Below are 20754 nucleotides of genomic sequence, written 5' to 3' on the forward strand. Positions count from 1 at the left end.
TAAACAGGGTCTGGGAAGCTTGATCTTCTGGTTTGTCAAGATAAACCAAAAATCCAGCTTTTTATATAAAATCTCCTAACTTTAAAATGTAGGCACTAAAGTAAGCAAACATTAAGTCTCCGTGTCAGCCAAACAAAAGCTGCCTGCGGTGCTGTGAGTGGGCAGCGGTTGGCCAAACACACCGGGGCTTGATCCCTGCTGTCAGGGGCAGTCAGGCAGGAAGGACAAAGTCCAGGGCAGGGAAGGGCCCAGGGGGGCGCAAGAGGTGGACTCGGGGACCTCGGTGTACCACCTGGGGGCCTGCATAGGCTATCCCACCGGTCCGATGTCCGGAGGCCTGCGGTGTGCCCCTTGGGTGCAGCGGGGGGACAGGGAGATGAAGAAGGGGCATCTCCCCTTGCCCAGCCCGCTTTTGACTTGGAAACTATGATCTGAACCCTTTGGTGCAGCTAGCGATTCTCAGCCAGAGCCATTGTACTCCTTATACACACACACCACACACACTCACTCCACACTCACCACACTCACCTGGTCACCACATCACACCCCCCATCCCCACCACACTTACCACACACACCACACACCATGTGCATCACTCACACTACTCACCACCCCCACCACACTCCACACACACCACCCACTTCACACACTCCATAACCACCTCACCTTTGCTCACAGGGCTGTTTAGAGGTGGCCCGAGCCAGTTTTCACAATGCGTCCTCTTCCTGCTGACTTCCCTGTAGATTCCTAATTCTTCTGGCCTGGCGAGGACCACCCCCGAGCCTTCAGGGGTACATCTAATTCCAGGTTACTCTGCCCAGAGGTGTGACATAGCACACCAGTGGATATATTGCTGCTTTTGGTTTACCTAACATTAAGATTCGGAGAAGGCAATGGCACCCCACTCCAGTACTCTTGCCTGGAAAATCCCATGGACAGAGGAGCCTGGTAGGCTGTAGTCCATGGGGTCGCGAAGAGTCGGACACGACTGAGCGACTTCACTTTCACTTTTCACTTTCATGCATTGGAGAAGGACATGGCAACCCACTCCAGTGTTCTTGCCTGGAGAATCCCAGGGACGGGGGAGCCTGGTGGGCTAACGTCTATGGGGTCACACAGAGTTGAACACGACTGAAGTGACTTAGCAGCAGTAGCAGCAGCAACATTAAGATTGTCCGTGAAACAAAGGAATAATGTTGCTTTTATTTTCACTACTATTTTACTGACATATTGAATAGAAAGTCTTATTGAAAAGAAGGAATGTATGTCAGGTTAAATATAAGTGGTAGTCACCACGGCTATTAGTTAAACAAGTTCATTTTGATACATAATAGTAGGTGCTTCCAAGAAAAAATGATTACACTAAAAAAACAAAAACAAAAACAAAAAACCTGCCTCAGCATAAAGATATTACTCTTTGAAAATTATAGTGTTCTAATGTAGCTGGTTAGAGACCATCTTTAAAGGGACCAAGGTCACAGGTAAGAGTCTTTGTAACTTTGCTGGGTGTTATGGCCACAGGCTATACTTCTAAAATATGCATTAATCCAAGCATTAGTTTTAACACGAATGATAAAACAGCGGGATAGCATATCCCCCTATATGGTAAATAGGAACTATGCACCATCATCTGTGATGTATTCTGCCAGCAATACTGAGCTAGATTATAGTTGTAACTTCCAACTTACAGGAAATACAGGAAACAGGGAAAAGCTAACTGATACCAGAAGCAAGTAACCAGACAAATCCTAAAAATGAGACATTCTTGGGCGATACTGATCTATTCCTTTCAAGAAGTCAGTGACAAGAAAGAAATTAAAAGATTTAAAAGGCACAGCTCTACGGGTTGAATCCTACTTTAGACAAGCAAGTTCTTAATTTAGGCTATTCTTGCGATAGGTAAACTTCAACATGAAATTAATGATTCTTTTAAGTATGATCATAGCATTTTAGAACTTTTTTAATGTAAGAAAAGATTTCTTTAAGATGCATACTTAAAATTACATGTGCACACACAGAGTTGGAAATATTGGGAGGGGCTGAGCAAGAATACAAATTTGTCCTCATTTTAGACAAATAACCAAACTTTGTGATTTGAGTTAATGAATCAACAAATATTAATTAAACCATGACCACATACTCAACTCTATTAGAAGCCACTGGGGATGGAACAGAGGGTATGCTGTAGTTTAGCTGAGGAAATAAAATTCACAGAATAAAGCAATAGAGAACAATTATGTTCTAAGCTGTATATCAGAGGCTGAAAACTCCACAGACTCTCAGAGTCAGGAGCTGGGGGAGGGAGGGCTGTGAGTTCTGTGCTGATGTCATGAGGAGGGGGTGTGAGCAGAGGATGTGTGAAGGATGAGAGTAACTGAGGGCTCTCTGTGCGCTCACCTGTGTGTGCCCGCATGTGTGCCCTGCATGCCCACACACATGAACGTGTGAGATAGAAAGCTCGACAGGTCTTCAAACGTCCACTTGCTGGAATTAGCTGGAACGTTTTGTCTTGCTATACCTTTGAAAGTAAAATTGCTTTGCTTTCTTCTTTAGCGACTTCCTTAGGATCATCATGCCATATAAATGTTTATCCTTCCCCACACTTGAGACCATCGTGGCCTCCCAGTTTAGCTGTGACGAGCCTTAAGCTTCATGCGCACAGAGCAATGCTTGACCTTTGCCGTGTCTGTGTATGGTCAGAAGGAGGCTTGCTGGGGAAAGTGTTCTGTGTGGCATTTTTCACAATTTAAAGCTGAATTCAAATCTAAATGCATCTTTCCAAGATCAGTACTGTTATTTACCCAGAACACTAAATGAACTAAATCAGGTTAAATAATGAATTCAGTCAACAGTGTTCTCAATAAAATGAAGAACAGTGACTTGCCCTTTGAGTCCACCATCCCATTAGGGACTAAGGCTGGGAATTCTTGATTTTCATCACAATGTATTCCTGCAAATCCTGTCCTAAAGCAGTGATAGAGCCGATTACATTTTCCCAAAGGAACAAAATTGCAATGAGAATTTGTGTGGTTTAAAAATTGTTAAAGGTCAAGTATTTAATCTCTAAAGTATAGAATTTGGGAGCAGGAGAGGTCTTCAAAGGTCATGAGTCATAACCTCTTGCTATTAACCAGGAAACTAAACTCCAGAGAGGGCAAGTGTCTCACCTAAGGCTGGTCAAGAACCCAGGATTTCTAGTTTGCCCTAGTTTCTACTTCATCATGTTGCCTCCCTTTAAAAATCCAGCAAAATGTGCAGAAAAGTGATAAATATGTGGGTCATAGCAGGAGCCCCAATGTTCCCTGATGTGTGCAGGAAGCACATAAAAATACAATTTTGTGGAATAAAATTTTATACCTATTGAAAGCAAATGCATGATCATTTTGAACATTATTTAAACACACAAAATACATAAATATGATTTGTTTTGAAGTTTAGAATTGCTTTTGAGAGTGATTCGAGTGGAATAAATCTAAAAACACAGTCCAGGCTATTTGAAAAAATTCTGTCATTTCTGTTCACTATGGTTCTCTGCTCAGAACAGAGCAGATCTGGGCACTTGGCAGGAAAGGAAACTGTACAATACAGGAGGGCAATGAAAGGAACCATTTACGGGAGGTGGGATCAAGGGCACAGGGAAGGAGAGACTGGGCATGAAGGAGAAGGGCTAGTTTGTGTGGACAGAATGGTGAGTGCCTCGAGGCAGGAACAGCAGTTTGGAGAGTTCAGCAAAGATCCAGAAGACTAACAGAGCAGGTCTGCAGAGGCCCCGAGAGCATGCACGTGGTCCCCCTGCCACGTCTGAACACGGATGGGTCATTAACGTCAAGACACGCCTTACTTTTTCTTGCTGGGAAATTCACAATTCTGTTCCCAACAGAACCATCTTTCTAGTCTACTTTCACATCCACCACCCACCAGGCAGCAAAGTCAAGGTCATTCAGTCCTTCAAATAGACCCCACTCTTCTCATGGTGTGATACCACTTTGGGTGATTTTTCAGTGTCCGGTTGCCATGGATAATTGGACGCATCTATAGGGATTTGGATTTAGACAAGAGTTCTGGGATAAAAGGCTGGCCGATGTGCTTCTTTCCTCTTCTTCTTCTTTTTTGTCCTCCATTTCCCACTGATGTTTAGGAAGACATGTAAAATGAACACAAATGCATAGGAGTACTAAAAGATGGCTGGGGTGCTTTCATAGACTGGACTGGTGGGGGTGGCTGAAAGGTATAGACAGATGAGATCGGATTTACGGTCAGACCTAACAGAGCAATGGGAGTTGTGGTTCCCTGCAGGAGAATTGTGACCACCAAAGAAATTACATTTTTTCCCAGAAAACCCCCACAATGCTCCTAAGATCCTGTGTGAGGGAGACGAGTGAAGGCTGACGGAGCTGCTGCTGCGGCTGTCCACGCCCACAGTGGCTTCCGTAGCCCGTCCTCATGGGTGTGGTCATTTTAACACACAAAACACTAGAGTGTGCACCGGATCAGGGAACTAGGGCAGTGCCTGCCATCACTTCCGTCCTGTGTCCCAAAGGTAGAGGACGAGCTGTTCTCACACCTGAGAGAAATGCTTGCTTGAACATAAGATGGTAAAGACTTCCTGTAATGAGAAACTGCTTTAACTGTCAGGTGAATAAGCAACTTAAAAACTCCAAATATTTGAGTCAAATGACCATAAAAATGCATCAAAAATCAGCAAACTTAACTCCTGAAGAAAAACTGTTAATGTAAACAATAGAAGGAGACTTTAAAGTAACTACAACTGGTATCCTTAAGATAGTCCAGAGGGTGTGACATCCAAAAGAATTATAGAGTTCTTAGAAAACAAATACATGATTTATCTACAAACAAACCAATCCCCTACCTGGGTAGGTGAGCTAAATAGAAGACGACATCATGACGGTAAAGCAAATGAGTCAGCTACAACACCAAGCTGACAATGTAAAGAGTTTAAATAAAAAGTATGAGAGAAGAGTTAATAAGACATCTAGGAATACCAAGATCCTTCTATTAGAAATTTCAAAAAGAAAGGGGAAGGAGAATGGAAGATAGGAAATAATAAAAGAAGGAAGACAGGAATATTTGTATGAGTTGAAGAAAGACATTATTCACTGAGTGCCAAGACAAGGAGAGATTCAGAAAGGCCAACACACTCAAAACTTCCTATACAAATGGCTTGGAGATGGAGTCCTCTGAAATGAAATGCATCAGGAAAAACAGGATTAGATAAGTGAGAAAATTTAAGATTAAAAAAAATGGTGAACCAAGAAATGAATAATACTATTAATTGTTTATAATGGGGTTGGGCTTCCCTTGAAGCTCAGTCGGTAAAGAATCTGCCTGCAGTGCAGGAGACCTGGGTTCGATCCCTGGGTGGGGAAGATCCCCTGGAGAAGGAAATGGCAACCCACTCCAGTATTCTTGCCTAGAGAATCCCATGGACAGAGGAGCCTGGCGGACTGCAGTCAATGGGGTCACAAGAGTTGGTTGGACATGACTTAGTGACTAAACCACCACCAATGGGGTCGTGGATAAAACATGTTGTCAAGGCATTTTTCATAAGAAAGAGACACATAATATAGAAAATGAATAATGAGCTAAATTCTGGCTGATTTAGAGGAAACATAAAAGGTGATAAGGAAAGGGGGGAGGTGACAGTGATTTTTGTTTAGAGTGTAGTGGACAGGTGTTAAAATTCTCAACACTGATAAAGAAAACAAGTTCAAATATGTTTATTAATAGATTACTAGAAAAGGGTGCATACCTTTCAATCATTAGAGAAGAAGAAGGGACAGAAATTCAGTCAAGGCTGAAAAGGAGCCAAAAAAAAAAAGAATAAGAAAACATCATACAGAAAACACAAGCAAAATGGCATAAATCAGGTTCAACATAGTGGTGGTAAGAATTTGCATGAAAAGGTTAAATAATTAAATTGGATTTTTAAAGTGCCAGCTGCAAAGAGTTTATAAGAAACATGCTCTGCACAAAATGATCCAGAGAAGGATTTGGATTTTAGAACTGGGAAAGGAGAACAGCTATTTCAAGCTAAAATCCAGGATTTGGCATCTGTGAGAGAAAAGTCTGTAAGCCTCTCCCATGAGTCTCAGAGATGGGGTGGGGTGGGGGGGATGAGCGCTCTCAGAGGGCAGGACCAGGCAAATGGAACGGGAAGGGTCTTGGTGATGGGTTTTTTTGGGGGGGAGGTTGGGATTTGACACCAAAGCAAAGGCAGTAAAAGTGCAATGAACAAGTGGGACTGCACAGCAAAGGGAACCATCAGTATGAAAGGCAACCTACAGAAGGGGAGAAAACATTTGCAAAATAGACATTCAGTAAGAGGTTTCTATTCAAAATATGCAAGGACCATCTCAGTGGCAAAACCCCAAACAACCCAGTTTAAAAATGGGTCAAGGATCTGAAGAGATACGTTTCCAAAGACGGCAATCTGATGGCCAGCAGGTAGATGAAAGGTGCTCAGCATCAGGAAAACGCAAATCAAAACCACAGCGAGGGACTTCCCTGCTGGTCGAGTGGTTAAGACTCCACCTTGCAATGCAGGGGAGGTGTGTTTCATCCCTGGTCAGGGAACATAGATTCCGCACACCGCAAGCAACTACTGGGCCTGTGACCACAACTAGAGGGTCCGTGCACCGCAGTGAAAGACCTCACATGAGCAACGAAGACCCTGCATGCCACGACTAAGTAATCTATTAATCCAGTGCAGCCAAATAAATAACATAAAAAAAAACCCACCACCTGGAGGGATCACCTCGTGCTTATTAGGATGGTTGTCATAAGGAAGACAAGAGACAACAAATGTTGATGGGAATGTGGAGAATACATTCCAGCAACCCCACTCCTGGAAACGAAATAATTCTCTCAAAGTGATATCTGTACCCTCATGTTCATTGCAGCATTATTGACAACACCCAAGACAAGGAACAGCTTACTTGTCTGTCTGTCCACAGATTAATGGATAAAGCCAATGTGATATATATGTAATGGAATGCAATTAATAAAAAGAAGGAAATCCTGTCATTTGCAACAATATAGATGAACCCAGAGGACATGCTGCTTTGAAATAAGGCAGACAGGGAAAGACAATACTGCATGATCTCATTCATATGTGGAATCTAGGAAAAAAAAAAAACTTGAACTCTTGGAAACAGAGAGAGGGAAGTGGTTGCCAGGGGCTGGGGGGCGGGGAAATGGGGAAAGGTTGGTAAAAGGCTACACACTTTGGGTTACAAGATGAATAAGGTCAGAGGATCTAATATAAAACATGGTGACCACTGTTGATAACACTGCTTTGTATAACTGAAATTTGCTAAGAGAGTAGAACTGAAGTGTTCTCAGAGGAAGAAGTAGCAAGCAGAGAGGGGAGGGAGAGGGAAAAAACTGGGTGAGCAGCCCAGAGGATGCTGCTGATATGGGTTAGATTAGATGAGGGGACATAAAAAAACCATTATCAGAGCACGTTCAGAATTTCAGTTTTCTAGGAAAAGAGGATGGGTATAATAACTGCCCTCCTGGCAGCCGATGACACTGTTTCTACTGCAAGTTATTTTGCTATGGCCTTACAGCAAGTCCCACTCCACAGCAGCCTCTGGCGTGACCACCTGAACACCGTTGTGAGCCTATGAAGGAGCCACGAGGAACCTGGCTTAGAGGTGGCTCACATTCGAGCCAGACCATGCAGAACGAACGCCAGGTTTGGGGGACTTGAGTCACCAGTCTTCCTGGGGTCTTAGTAATGACAGGTGTGCCGTGCCCGGGGTTGCCCTGGTACCCATGTGATGCCCCAAACAGCTCACCCGCAGGGCAGGCGCATGGCTACAGAAGCAATGGCCACAATGCCAGTGCCAGCTGGCAGCTGGGCAAAACCAGCAAGGACACCAGCCAGTGCTGGAGTCTTCCCTTTCCTGGGGTTCTTGGTGAAACACAGCGACCGTCCTGTGTGTCACAGGCCCGTCATCTCAGGCCCAGACTCACAATTTCTCCTTGAATGTCTGCGGAAGCCAAAGCCGGGGTCTGAGGAGGGTCTGCTTAATTGACACCCAACTCGCTGTCATGGCAACCGAGGTTCAGCCTCGCTGAGGACGACACAAGACACTGTCCACCCTCGGGGCCTCCTGATGAGCACGTGGGTTTGCATGCTGTATACACATGGGGGCTGGATGTCAGCTCTAAGGTGTGATTCTGTCTTTAGGGGCGTGTGTTAGATCGCTCTGGATTCCTGCTCCTAATGGTAACTGTGTAGCCACATCTTCAAAGCAGGGGTGAAAATCAGAACTGAGCCGGTGACAGATGCGATCAGAAAGAGCCACAGGAAGATCCGGTCGAGAACTTGAGCCGCGAACTTCCAGTCTTGCACCACCTGCCGAAGAGAAAAGGACACCTTCCATTCAGAATGCTGCACGGCTGTTCTGAGTTCAGGGACTTCAAAGGAATCCTATTCGGATCACAGCCCTGCAGTTTTCCAAATGCACCTGACACCTCCCCCGAGACATCCACTTCCTGGGACCTCATGGTTGGTGCCCAAGAAAACGGCGTGTAGCTCAAGTTCAGGGGAACGCTGTCATCAACATCGAGGATGTAAAATAGAAACAACAGAATCACTGATGCAGTTGTAAATGGTACTGACTAAAATGGAAAAAGCCTGATTTTTACCCAAATAAAAAGCCAGCATCTCCTACTGCAATGCTTCCTGTTATGACATAGGAAATATAGCACAAATTTATAAATTAAGGATTTGGGGGTCACTTATTTCAGTGGCCTCTTTTCCCCTACTCCACAGCTGGGTAGGGCTATGGGGGACACTCCTGGAGGAGATGACAGGAAGTGGTGAGGGACAGAGGAGACCCAGTCCCTCTGGAGGAAGGGAGGTTGGGAGACTGGTCTGCAGCCTGGGAGGGCCAGGTAAGACCAGGACAAGCTGCAGGCTGGGGAAGTCTCAGAGACCAGGCCAGAGGTCTTTCAAGGGAAAATAAAGGTCCCATTTCTACTACCTGGGGATTTGGTAGACAGTGCTGAGCAGGATGCCTGCTGTTCTAGAAGGAACATAGATGCTGATGTAGAACTTGAAAATATTGTGCACGTAGAGGTTTAGAAATAAAACCTTAGGGAAAACCATGAAGAAGGTGAAAACATTAAGTGTCAAATAACATATGGGAGAAGGCAATGGCTACCCACTCCAGTACTCTTGCCTGGAAAATCCCATGGACAGAGGAGCCTGGTAGGCTGCAGTCCATGGGGTCGCTAAGAGTCGGACACGACTGAGTGACTTCACTTTCACTTTTCACTTTCGTGCATTGGAGAAGGAAATGGCAACCCACTCCAGTGTTCTTGCCTGGAGAATCCAAGGGACGGGGGAGCCTGGTGGGCTGACATCTATGGGGTCGCACAGAGTTGGACACGACTGAAGTGACTTAGCAGCAGCAGCAAATAACATATATTAACGCATATATATGGAATCTAGAAAGATGGTACTGATGAACCTATTTGCAGGGCAGCAATGGAGACATCCCTGGTGGCTCAGCTGGTAAAGAATCTACCTGCAATGCCAGAGACCTGGGTTCAATCCCTGGGTTGGGAAGATCCCCTGGAGATAGGAAAGGCTACCCACTACAGTATTCTGGCCTGGAGAATTCCATGGACTCTATAGTTCATGGGGTCGCAGAGTCAGACACGACTGAGCGACTTTCACTTCACTTTAATGGAGACACAGACATAGAGATCAGACTTGTGGACACAGTAGGGAAGGAGAGGGTGGGATGAGTTGAGAGAGTAGCATTGAGACATATACACTACCATATGTATAATTAGAAAGCCAGTGGAAATTTACTGTATGATGCAGGAGCTCAAATCTGGAGCTCTGTGACAACGTAGAGAGGTGGGATGGGGTGGGAGGTAGGAGGGAGTTTCACATACATATACCTGCAGCTGATTCATGTTGATATATGGCAGAAACCACCACAATATTGTAAAGCAACTATCCTCCAATTAAAAATAAACACATTTAATTTTAAAAAGTGTCAACCTTAAGTGGGGGATTATTAGTGATGTGAATCGTCTTAAATGTTTCATATTTTCCAAATTCCTTATGCCAAAAACGTGTTGTTTTTATAATTTTCTAAAAGCTACTTTTGATTTTAAAAATTTTAAAAATATTTTAGTCTTGATGTGACCCATTATTAAAGTCTTTTTGAATTTGTTACGATGTTGCTTTGGTGTTTATTTATATATTTATTTTGGCCACAAGGCACGTGGGATCTTAGCTTTCTGACCAGGGATCAAACCCACATCCCCTGCTTTGGAAAGCTTAACCACTGTATTACCAGGGAAGTCTATAAAAAACCATTTAAATCTTTGTGTTAGAATTTCTAAAAGATGTAAATAAAGAAATAGAAAACCTTAAGAATAGCTGAAATGCTTGTTCCAAAGCAGCATTTCTTTCCCCAGTGCTTTAAAAAAATTTTTTTAAGTGGATTTAAAAAACGACAAATTATAAGAGACAGGAGGTACTAGGCAGTGCACATATAAAATACAGAAGCTGTTTCTTGAAAAACCTATTCTTTCTTAAGTTTGTTTATGGCATTAGGCTGTTGGCACTAATTTTCACTGATTTTAGGGTAAAATAATAGAACTGTATAAACTGGTATAAATATTAACTCTTTTTAAGCAACAGACTACTGTTTGTGCTGAGTATTTACATGTCAAATAATATTTTCCTTCTGCAGGGGAAGGACCATTTAGAGGAGGGAGAGATGGAGAGAAGAAAGGTGAGGATTAACGTTAATTGTCTGCACATCATGAGACCATGTGTGCTGGGCACATAATACATATTTTGTACTTGATGTCTGTAATTCCTCCCTTCGAGGGAGAGTTCAGAAAACAAATTCAGGTTAAGCAGCTTTTCTCAAGCGAGTGGAACATGGGTAGCATCTGCAAGCAGAACTGTTTTGAGTCTTATATCCATATCCTTTCCACATCTTAAAAACTAAATCTGTAAACTAAATACTTGCTGTTATATCATGTTTTGTATTAATATAAAGCTTGACTCTTTCTGTTTTCTGATTTCCAAATATTCTGAATAGAGTTATCCATCATCCCATAAAAAATGAGAGATAAATGACCAGAGACCTGGACAAACAACTTCAATGTAGAATTGAATTATTTAAATAGACTCACATCTAATGAGAAGGAGCTGTGCTTAATCTAGAGTTGCTTCTCTTTTGCTCATTCTGTTTTTGTGAAGGTCTCCCTGAAAATTTATACTGAAGTCCCTATTCTGTGTCAGGGCTTGTGTGAAGTTATATGCATGTCAAGCAGGTAGCTGATAAGGTCACGTTTGAAACAGGGACCCTATTTGTTGCAAATAGACATTAAAAATCTCAGTCGGGGCTCCCAACAGCTCCCTCACCTGGCTGATGAAATGCTCCTTCTTCACGTGGCTGGAAATGTATCTGATGGAATCTGCAGCCTTTTCCAGGAAAGCAACCAGAACTTTTTCTCCATCACTCATCTGCTTTTGTTTCCTTCTTTCGAGGACTTGACCTCTCAGGGCCGGTTTCCTCTCCTCTTTACCCGGGAGAGAGTAGCGATCCACATGGTCCTTCATGCAGAGTAACTTAGGAAGGGTTTGCAGAAAGAGCCGCTTAACCCAGGGGGCCATGGGGTGGTAGGTTGAGGAAGATCTGTGGTGGACGTTGATGACAAACACGGTGACGATGATGGACAGGGTGACGAAGACCATGATGAACAGGAGGTACTCCCCGATGAGCGGGATGACCTTGGAGGAAGACGGGATGATCTCCTCAATCACCAGGAGGAAGACCGTGAGGGAAACCAGGACAGAGGTGGATAAGGAGAGCTTCTCGCCCTCGTCGGAAGGCAAGTAGAAGACCAGCACGGTCAGGAAGGACAGCCCCAGACACGGGACGATGAGGAAGAGCGTGTAGAACAGGGGCAGGCGGCGCAGCACGAAGGAGTAGCTGATGAACGGGTACCAGTAGGCGCCGTGCCTCCGGCCCCCGGCCGTGCCCTTGGCGTTCAGGATCTCCCACTCTCCGTTGTCGAAGAAGTCCTTCCGGTCCACGTTCTCGTCTGTGAGGACGAGGTCCACCATGGTCCCGTCGTAAGTCCAGGATCCGAACTTCATGGAGCAGTTCTGCCGGTCGAACGGGAAGAATGTGACGTCCATGGTGCAGGAGCTCTTGTAGCTGGCGGGAGGCGTCCACACCACGGTCCCGTCCGATTTGACCACAGCCTTGGTCATGAGCGAGCCTTCGAACCGGCCGTCGGCGCTGTGGAAAGACGGTTCACTCGCGGTTAGTCTAGGTTAGTCTAGGTTAGTCTAACACAGATTAGCCGTCTCTTCCCCTCCCCCCCCACCACTGTTCTATTTGTATTTTATTCCTTTCCTATCACAGCATCAAACAAGATTCCCGAAAGGAACAATTCTCTCATCAAGGTTGTACCTTTCTCTTAATTATTTTGGCACAATCAGGCTTTTCTATTTCCATGCCTCATCGGACTAGCGGATTTGTCTTCTGCGAGACTTACTTTTCAAAGAGAACTATGTCAGGAAGCCAGAGAGATTCTGACGGAACTTTAATGGAATGAATCCCACCGTATTCATCCGGATTCCAGCGTAACTTGTGGTCTGTCCATTCCTGTGTGGAAATGAATATAAATTAATAAAATTATTTCAGAATAATTTTATTCTGGAAATTCAGTTCGAGTTTGGAATCTTCAAGTTTCTGTTAATTTATGAATCTCTTGTTTTATTTTAAAAGAGAAATACATCTGCTTTAGGCCTATGGCCCTGGTCTGTGACTCAGGGCAGTTGAAGGTATAGCCCGAGCCAGCCTGGTGTTTGATGGTCTAGACTCTCACACCTGTCCAGCCTGGGAATTCCAAAATTGCCATGACTACTTCACAAATGATAGAGGCTCAGCAACAAACTTCACTGATTTGTGACCTATTTGTTTTCAGCCTATTTTCTCTGAAGAAACAAAAGAAAAGCAAAGACAGCTCTAACTCAGTTTATTCTTGAAGAGTTGGTCCATCCAGCGGTATTGTTATCTCATGAAAATGGATATAAATGATTCTGAATATCAATCAACAGTCTTGGACAAAGATCCACACAGTATGCTAATATGAAATATCCAGTATCTGCTGACTACTCTTGAGGACATTATAAGTTTTATTCAATGGAAAAATATTTTCCAAGAATTTCCTTTTACATTCTAACCTGTTCTTATTCTGTGAAGCACCAAATCTAGTTTTAAATTATATTGCTAAATGTTGTTAGCTTGCGTATTTTTCCTCGTAATAGAATTAAATCATTTAGTATGGTTTACAGGGGCTGATGGATCCAGATTAACAAAACCATTAATTGATTGGATTATGAAGGTCGAAAGGATGATGTATGGATGACCCAATTGCAGTAGAAGTGGACTTAAAAAGATTTGGAATCCAGAATGTTATGAAATCTGACCTGAAAGTGAATTATCCCACCATCTGTCATGTGGACAGTTGAGGAATAATGAAGGATAATATTAAATGACATTTCAGAAAGTCAGGAGGGTGTGCCCAGTATGAGGCTCCCTGCAGCCCAGTGATGCCAACTTTGTCATTAAAAAATCAGGAGTCAGCAGATGGATGATTCACTAGATGGTACAATATTGAAATATGCATGATGCCTGGAAAAGGATGGAATGATACACTCCAGATGAGACACTGTCTCTCTTAGACAATATTTGTGAGGCTTGACCCTTGAAAACCAAATTTTAAAAGGTAGGGACTTTAGAAAGCTACACTTAAAGGATTAAAAAAAACTGCATGACTCCTTATGCATATGAAGGCTGGCAGTTTAAGAGCTCAAACTAGTAAAGCATTTACCATGCTTACTCAGTACTCACAGGCTTCCCTCTTCCTTCCTCTTCCTCTGCCCACTTTGAAAAGCAAATACAATTTCCTTCCTATGAATAATTTGTCTCCTGCTAAGGAGACTTGGCAACCCACTCCAGTGTTCTTGCCTGGAGAATTCCATAGACGGAGGAGCCTGGCAGGCTGCAGTCCATGGGATCTCAAAGAGTCGAACACGACTGAGCAACTAACACAAGCAGACTTCCATTATCAGCAGCAAGTCTGAATCTCAGAAATGTTGAAGGGAACCCAAAGCAGCATTTTTTATTTGTTTTTCACTTTTACGTTTAAAATATTTACATATAATAAAATTCACTCTTTTGTGTCTGGTTCTATAGTCAAACAGTTGGATAATCATGATCACCAACAAGATACCAGGACAGCTCCCCTGCCCCCAGTTTTCCTTAGGCTGCACTTTGTAATCAACGCTCCCACCTCCCTGTCCCTGGCAACCACCGCTCTGTTTTCTGATCCTGTGATGTTGCCTTTCCCAGAATGCCAGAGAATGGAATCACAGTCCATGGCCTTTCCATCCAGACTTATTTTACCTATTGAAATACATTTTTGGATTCTAGGTAGGTTGTTTATTTTTTATTAGTGAGAAGTATTCCATTGTAGGGATATAACACAATTTTTAAAATCCATTTACCAGGTAAAATATTTGTATTCATTCCAATTCTTAATGACTATAAATAGAGTGACTATAAAAATTTTGTAGGTTTGGGGGTGAAAAACATTTTCTTTTCTCTTGGGTAAATACCTAGGAGTGCATGACAGGGTCATAGGGTAAGTCTGTGTTTAACTTTATATGACACCAGAGTGGCTGGATCATTTTCTGTTCCCCTTAGCAATGCATGAGCATTCCAGCTGTCTGGCATCATCTCCAGTTCTGGGTACAGTCACACTGAAATGTTTATAATAGTTGTAAAGTAGTATCTCATTATGGCTTTTGCTATACATTTTCCTAATGACTAAATGACATTGAGCTTTTCTTCATATGCTTATTTGTCATCCATACATTTTCTTAGGTGAAGTGGCTGTTAAGTCCTCTGCATATTCTTTAATCGGTTGTTTGTTTTCTAATGACTGAGGTTTTAGTTGTTTATATATATGAAAAGTATATTTTAACATATAAAATAGACCTCAAGCAGGGAACAACAGTGGAAACAGTGACAGATTTTATTTTCTTGGGCTCCAAAATCACTGTGGATGGTGATTGCCCCCACAAAATTAAAAGACACTTGCTCCTTGGAAAGAAAGCTATGACAAACCTAGTTCAGTTCAGTCGCTCAGTCGTGTCCGACTCTTTGCAACCCCATGAATCGCAGCACGCCAGGCCTCCCTGTCCATCACCATCTCCCGGAGTTCACTGAGACTCATGTCCATCGAGTCAGTGATGCCATCCAGCCATCTCATCCTCTGTCGTCCCCTTCTCCTTCTGCCCCCAATCCCTCCCAGCATCAGGGTCTTTTCCAATGAGTCAACTCTTTGCATGAGGTGGCCAAAGTACTGGAGTTTCAGCTTTAGCATCAGTCCTTCCAAAGAAATCCCAGGGCTGATCTCCTTCAGAATGGACTGGTTGGATCTCCTTGCAGTCCAAGGGACTCTCAAGAGTCTTCCCCAACACCACAGTTCAAAAGCATCAATTCTTCGGTGCTCAGCTTTCTTCACAGTCCAACTCTCACATCCATACATGACTACTGGAAAAACCATAGCCTTGACTAGATGGACCTTTGTTGGCAAAGTAATGTCTCTGCTTTTGAATATGCTATCTAGGTTGGTCATAACTTTCCTTCCAAGGAGTAAGCGTCTTTTAATTTCATGGCTGCAATCACCATCTGCAGTGATTTAGGAGCCCAAAAAAATAAAGTCTGACACTGTTTCCACTATTTCCCCATCTATTTCCATGAAGTGATGGGACCAGATGCCATGATCTTAGTTTTCTGAATGTTGAGCTTTAAGCAAACTTTTTCACTCTCCTCTTTCATTTTCATCAAAACTAGACAGCATATTAAAAAGCAGAGACATCACTTTGCTGGCAAAGGTCTATACAGTCAAAGCTATGGTTTTTCCAGTAATCATGTATGGACGTGAGAGTTGGCCAATAAAGAAGGTTGAGCACCAAAAATTGATGCTTTCAAATTGTGGTGCTGGAGAAGACTCCTGAAGTCCCTTGGACAGCAAGGAGATCAAACCAGTCAAACCTAAGGGAAATCAACGCTGAATATTCATTGGAACGACTGAAGATGAAGCTGAAGTTTCAATACTTTGGGCACCTGATGTCAAGAGCCGACTCACTGGAAAAGACCCTGAGGCTGGGAAAGATTGAAGGCAAAAGGAGAAGGGGGTGACAGAGGATGAGACGGTTGGATGGTATCACCAACTCAATGGACATGAGTTTGAGCAAACCCGGGGAGGTGGTGAAGGACAGGGAAGCCTGGTGTGCTGCAGTCTATGGGGTTGCAAGGCATCGGACACGACTTCGTGACTGACCAGCAACAGCAAAGGGAGCAAGCAGCAGGCACACAGGGACGAGCCTTGCAGACAGACACGTTTGGGCAGACTGACTAGAACTGGTCTCTTACACTCTGGCTCCTCCTTTAATATCAGTGTTAAGTGAGCACAGCGTTAGTGAGTCCAAACCCACAGTGTCTCTGCTTAGAACCTAAAGATCTCCAAAAAAATCACCTGCTTATGGAATTCAGTCTTCTCTCTTCTACAGGAACTGGTCACCTTTATTGAAGCCCAGCTCTGCAGCCCAGGAAGAAAGTGGGGAGCTCAGACTTCCAGGGGCAAACACACAGCAGCTGTGCAGACTGTGCTCAGGGAAATGGGCCAAGCCCCAGGGGAGAGATGGTTCCTGGAAAGATTTGTCTTGCTCATCACACCTCCAGCAGCAGGATGGACAGCTGTGGCCCGAGGGAGTCCAGAGGCTGTGCTTCAGGAGCTTAATATTTGGGGGAAATTAATCCATCCCACAAATATGCAAGGCTTATACCAGCTCTGAGCAGGGCCACCGTGTCCTCCCACCTGGGGCTGCCTCAGACCAGAGCCCATGATAGACCATTCAGTCCTCTTTCTGCCCCCCAGACAGACTCACACTCCTTTCTGTGGGAACTCCTGGTGGGGAGTGTGTGTGTCAACTGTTCAGTTGTGTTGACTCTTTGTGACCCCATGGACTAGAGCCCTGCAAGGCTCCTCTGTCCATGGGATTTTCCAGGCAAGACTGCTGGAGTGGGTTGCTATTCCCTTCTCCAGGGGATCTTCCCAACCCAGGGATCAAACCCAGGTCTTCCACACTGCAGGGAGACTCTTTACCTAACTGAGCCACCAGGGAAGATTCTAGAACCCATGAACTAACAGGCAAACCATCACCCTGTGCTCACTGCCACGAAGGGGGCAGTTTGGGTGAAAAGATGGGGGACACTGAGTGGACAGGGAAGGAGGTTCTGATTGGATGACACTGTAGCTGAGACAGAGGGCAGGAACGGGCAGTGGGTACCATGCAGGAAGGAGCAGGGCTACTGAGGATTCTGTTCCAGGATGAAGAGCAGATGTGAGTGGATGGATGAATGAGGGACATGTCTGAATCCTTGAGGAGGATATAAAATCAGCTCCAGTGGATTCAGGGTACGTTCTTGAACAGTAAAGAACAGGGGGCAGGTGGGACTCATGGTCAGTGGGACTCTGTTGGGGGTACCTGAGAGAGAGAGAGAGAGAATGCATTGAACATCGAATTAGAGTTCCACCCCTGGACCATCCTTCACTGGCTATGCTCCTTTGTGGGACTGGAGAGACATTCCTTACAACCTCAGTGTCCTTCTGAGGTTAGACCTGGGGAATTAGAGATGCTGTCCCCGCCAACATGCCATCAGAGGGGCTTACCAAATATCCAGCAGGACGTGGTCCACCATGATGCTGGCTGAGGCCCACACCACAGCATCATTGCTCATGCTAAAGTCAGCTGAATCAGGATGAGGATTCAGAGCCCAAATCCTTTGTCCTACTCTCTAAGGGTCTGTGAGGCTTTCTGGTCATTTCCCTTCTCTCTCTGAAACCCTGGGGTTGGAGATTAACCTCCTGTCTCTGCCTTTCTAAAGCAGGAGATTAGAGACAGTATCCAGTGTTCACACAGCATGTCCCAGCCAAGATTCTCAAAGCTCTGTACAAACATCAGCTCCACTTTGCCACAGTCCCGGGCTTGAGAGCTTGTTATTATTATAGGAACAGGGGAGCACAGGGTAGGTCAGGGCCAAATACCAAAGTTAATCTCAGACTGAGAAAAAAAATAGAAAAATACTCCCAGTCTAGCTTTCTTAATTCCAAAAAGTGCAACTTCAAATCCATATCATATATATTCACTTAAAATTTTCTTACATATATTACCTGAAATATCATTCATAAATGTCAAGCTGTAGAACAATCCAGAACCAAATTTCATTTAAACCTAAATCATAAGACTTAAAAAAGAAACTGTCATGACTTTTAAAAATAAATGAAGTCTTCTAATGATTCTTAATAATTAGAAAAATTATTATTATAAACATTAATAATTATTAATCCCAAGACCAAAAGATAGTAAGAAACAAATATTCCCTGCTGGTGCCTTGATTGGCAACCTCTGGGACACCCCTGGGATTTTCAATTACCTCAAAGTCAGGTGTGAAATTCTTAAAACTAAATTAATGTTGGAATTCCCTGGAGAGCCAGTGGGTAGAACTTGACACTTTCACTGCCATGGGCCTGGGTTCGATCCCTGTTCGGGGAACGAAGATCCCTCAAGCCATGTAATATGCCCCCCCCAAATTAAATTAATGAAATTATTGTTGATTCATTTTAATCTTAAAGATGGCAACATGGCATATTATATGTCTCATATTCCCATTGGGGCATCCCTCGTAGCTCAGTTGGTAAAGAATCTGCCTGCAATGCAGAAGACCCCTGGGTTGGGAAGATCCCCTGGAGGAGGGCATGGCAACCCGCTCCAGTATTCTTGCCTGGAAAATCCCATGGACAGAGGAGCCTGGCAGACTACAGTCCATGGGGTCAAAAGAGTCGGACACGACTTAGCGACTAAACCACCACCATATTCCCATTATATCTGAGTTGTCAAGGCCAAAAAATGGGATTTGTCATTAAAGATGAGAAAGTCTATGAAGAGGGCACCAGGAAATGACATTTATTGAGTTCCCACTACCTGCCAGACCTCAGAGGAGTCACATGCACACACATGATGCCTTTTAACCAGCCAGCGACACTGCAGCTGGGTACTGCCTTATTTCATAAATTAAGAGACAGAGGGTCGGAGAGGAAGTGACCTGCCAAGTTTATACAGCAAGACTCTGGATCCCCGACTCACTTCATTCTTACTCAGGGTCCACATGAATCAGAAGACCATAACGGCAGGGCCTCCTCTGCTCAGGTCAGAGTGAGGCTATGGAAAAGGAAGGAGATAAGATGGTGACAGAGGGTTAAGGTAAATCCCTAGCGTATAGGTGCTGTTGTAGGTTGGGGAAGGTAACTAGGCTCTGGGGAGATGGCCCAGACCTTACAGCAAGGCCAGCCTTTCCTTAGGTTTGTTAAAAAAGAAAACCTTCATGGTTTTACTGTGATCTAAAACAGGAATTCAGGGACTTCCCTGGTGGTGCAGTGGCTAGGACTCTGCTGTCAATGCAGGGGGCTCAGGTTCAGTCTCTCAACAGGGAGCTAGATCCCACGTGCCACAACTGACACCTGGCATAACCAAATAAATAAATACGTGTTTTAAAATATTAATAATAAAATGCACAGGAACCAGCTGTTGGAGAAACCACATTGGTCCAAGGTGCTGTCCTTGTAAGATTCAGGGAGCTCTGTGTCCCCAGGGTTGCCGTGGCCTGGGACAGCAGCCCACATTCAGTAACACCTGGCCGCTCAGAACCTTCTGGCTCATGGACTTTGCCCCCAGAGTTGAGGCCCAGTGCCCTATATGGCCCTGGCACATGGTAGGTGCTCAGGAAGCGCTAGTTGAGTGAATACACTTGGCATCTGTCTTCAGGGTGATCACTCACAGGGTGACATCCAGGCAAAGGGCCGACCGTCCTGTAGTGAGGAAGGGATGATGGCTTTGTCTTCCATCCCCTTCAGGTGCTTGCGATGCGGTTTTCCTACCCTTGACAAAGATGAAGTGGAATCTGAGTGGCTGGGGCGGTGAAGACCTTGTCACAGAGTTGTAGTGAATCCGTGTTAATAATCTATTTATGAATTGTAGGGTTTTTATTACTCTCTGGAAGTACGAAGACAAGTTTGCAAAATAAAATCAATACCACAAAAATAGCTCTCCATAGAGGACTTTCTCAGGATGTTACTAAATTTGTGCCTGTAAAGGTCTGCAGTTGGGAGGATAGATGAGAAATGTCTAAATATACCAGACAAGATGAAGGAAATAGAAGATAGAGCAGAGGAATTGGGTTAAAAAACAAAACAAAACACCAGTCATCTCACTCAGGTATGCTGCAGGAAACCTGCTTTAGGACCAAGCAGGCAGAATTTTATTCTCTCCATGGACTAAGGAGCATTTTTCAGTGTCTGAGAGGGCAAAGAGAGAAGTTTGGTCATTATTGTCTTTATTTTTACTGAGGTAGACAGAGGTGATTGGAAAGAGTTTCTTATAGCTTTGCTCTGGTGTGAAAGCTTTGGAAAGTCATGTGTTTGGGAAACCTATTCAGGTGGGTGACAATTTCTCCACTTTTATGGATCATGGAACCTCTACTGATCCTGCAAGACCCCACCGAAATGTCTCCTCCCCTTGGAAGACTTCCATGATTTGTCCCCCAT

At 44.2% G+C, this 20754-nt stretch overlaps 1 protein-coding gene across 1 annotated transcript; it reads right to left on the reverse strand.

Annotated features, from left to right (window-relative positions):
• Positions 1-6891: 6891 nt before the first annotated feature.
• Positions 6892-12681, reverse strand: CHRNB3 (cholinergic receptor nicotinic beta 3 subunit). Its single transcript, XM_025276949.3, has 3 exons — positions 12571-12681; positions 11429-12311; positions 6892-8383 (listed from the first exon to the last, which is right to left on the reverse strand). Exons 2-3 carry the CDS (start codon positions 12281-12283, stop codon positions 8249-8251), a joined length of 990 nt encoding a protein of 329 aa, XP_025132734.2. The 5' UTR covers positions 12284-12311; positions 12571-12681; the 3' UTR covers positions 6892-8248.
• Between the last annotated feature and the right edge of the window lie 8073 nt (positions 12682-20754).

This window comes from Bubalus bubalis, chromosome 1, assembly GCF_019923935.1.
Source record: "Bubalus bubalis isolate 160015118507 breed Murrah chromosome 1, NDDB_SH_1, whole genome shotgun sequence".
In the NCBI taxonomy this organism is placed as follows: Eukaryota; Metazoa; Chordata; class Mammalia; order Artiodactyla; family Bovidae; genus Bubalus; species Bubalus bubalis.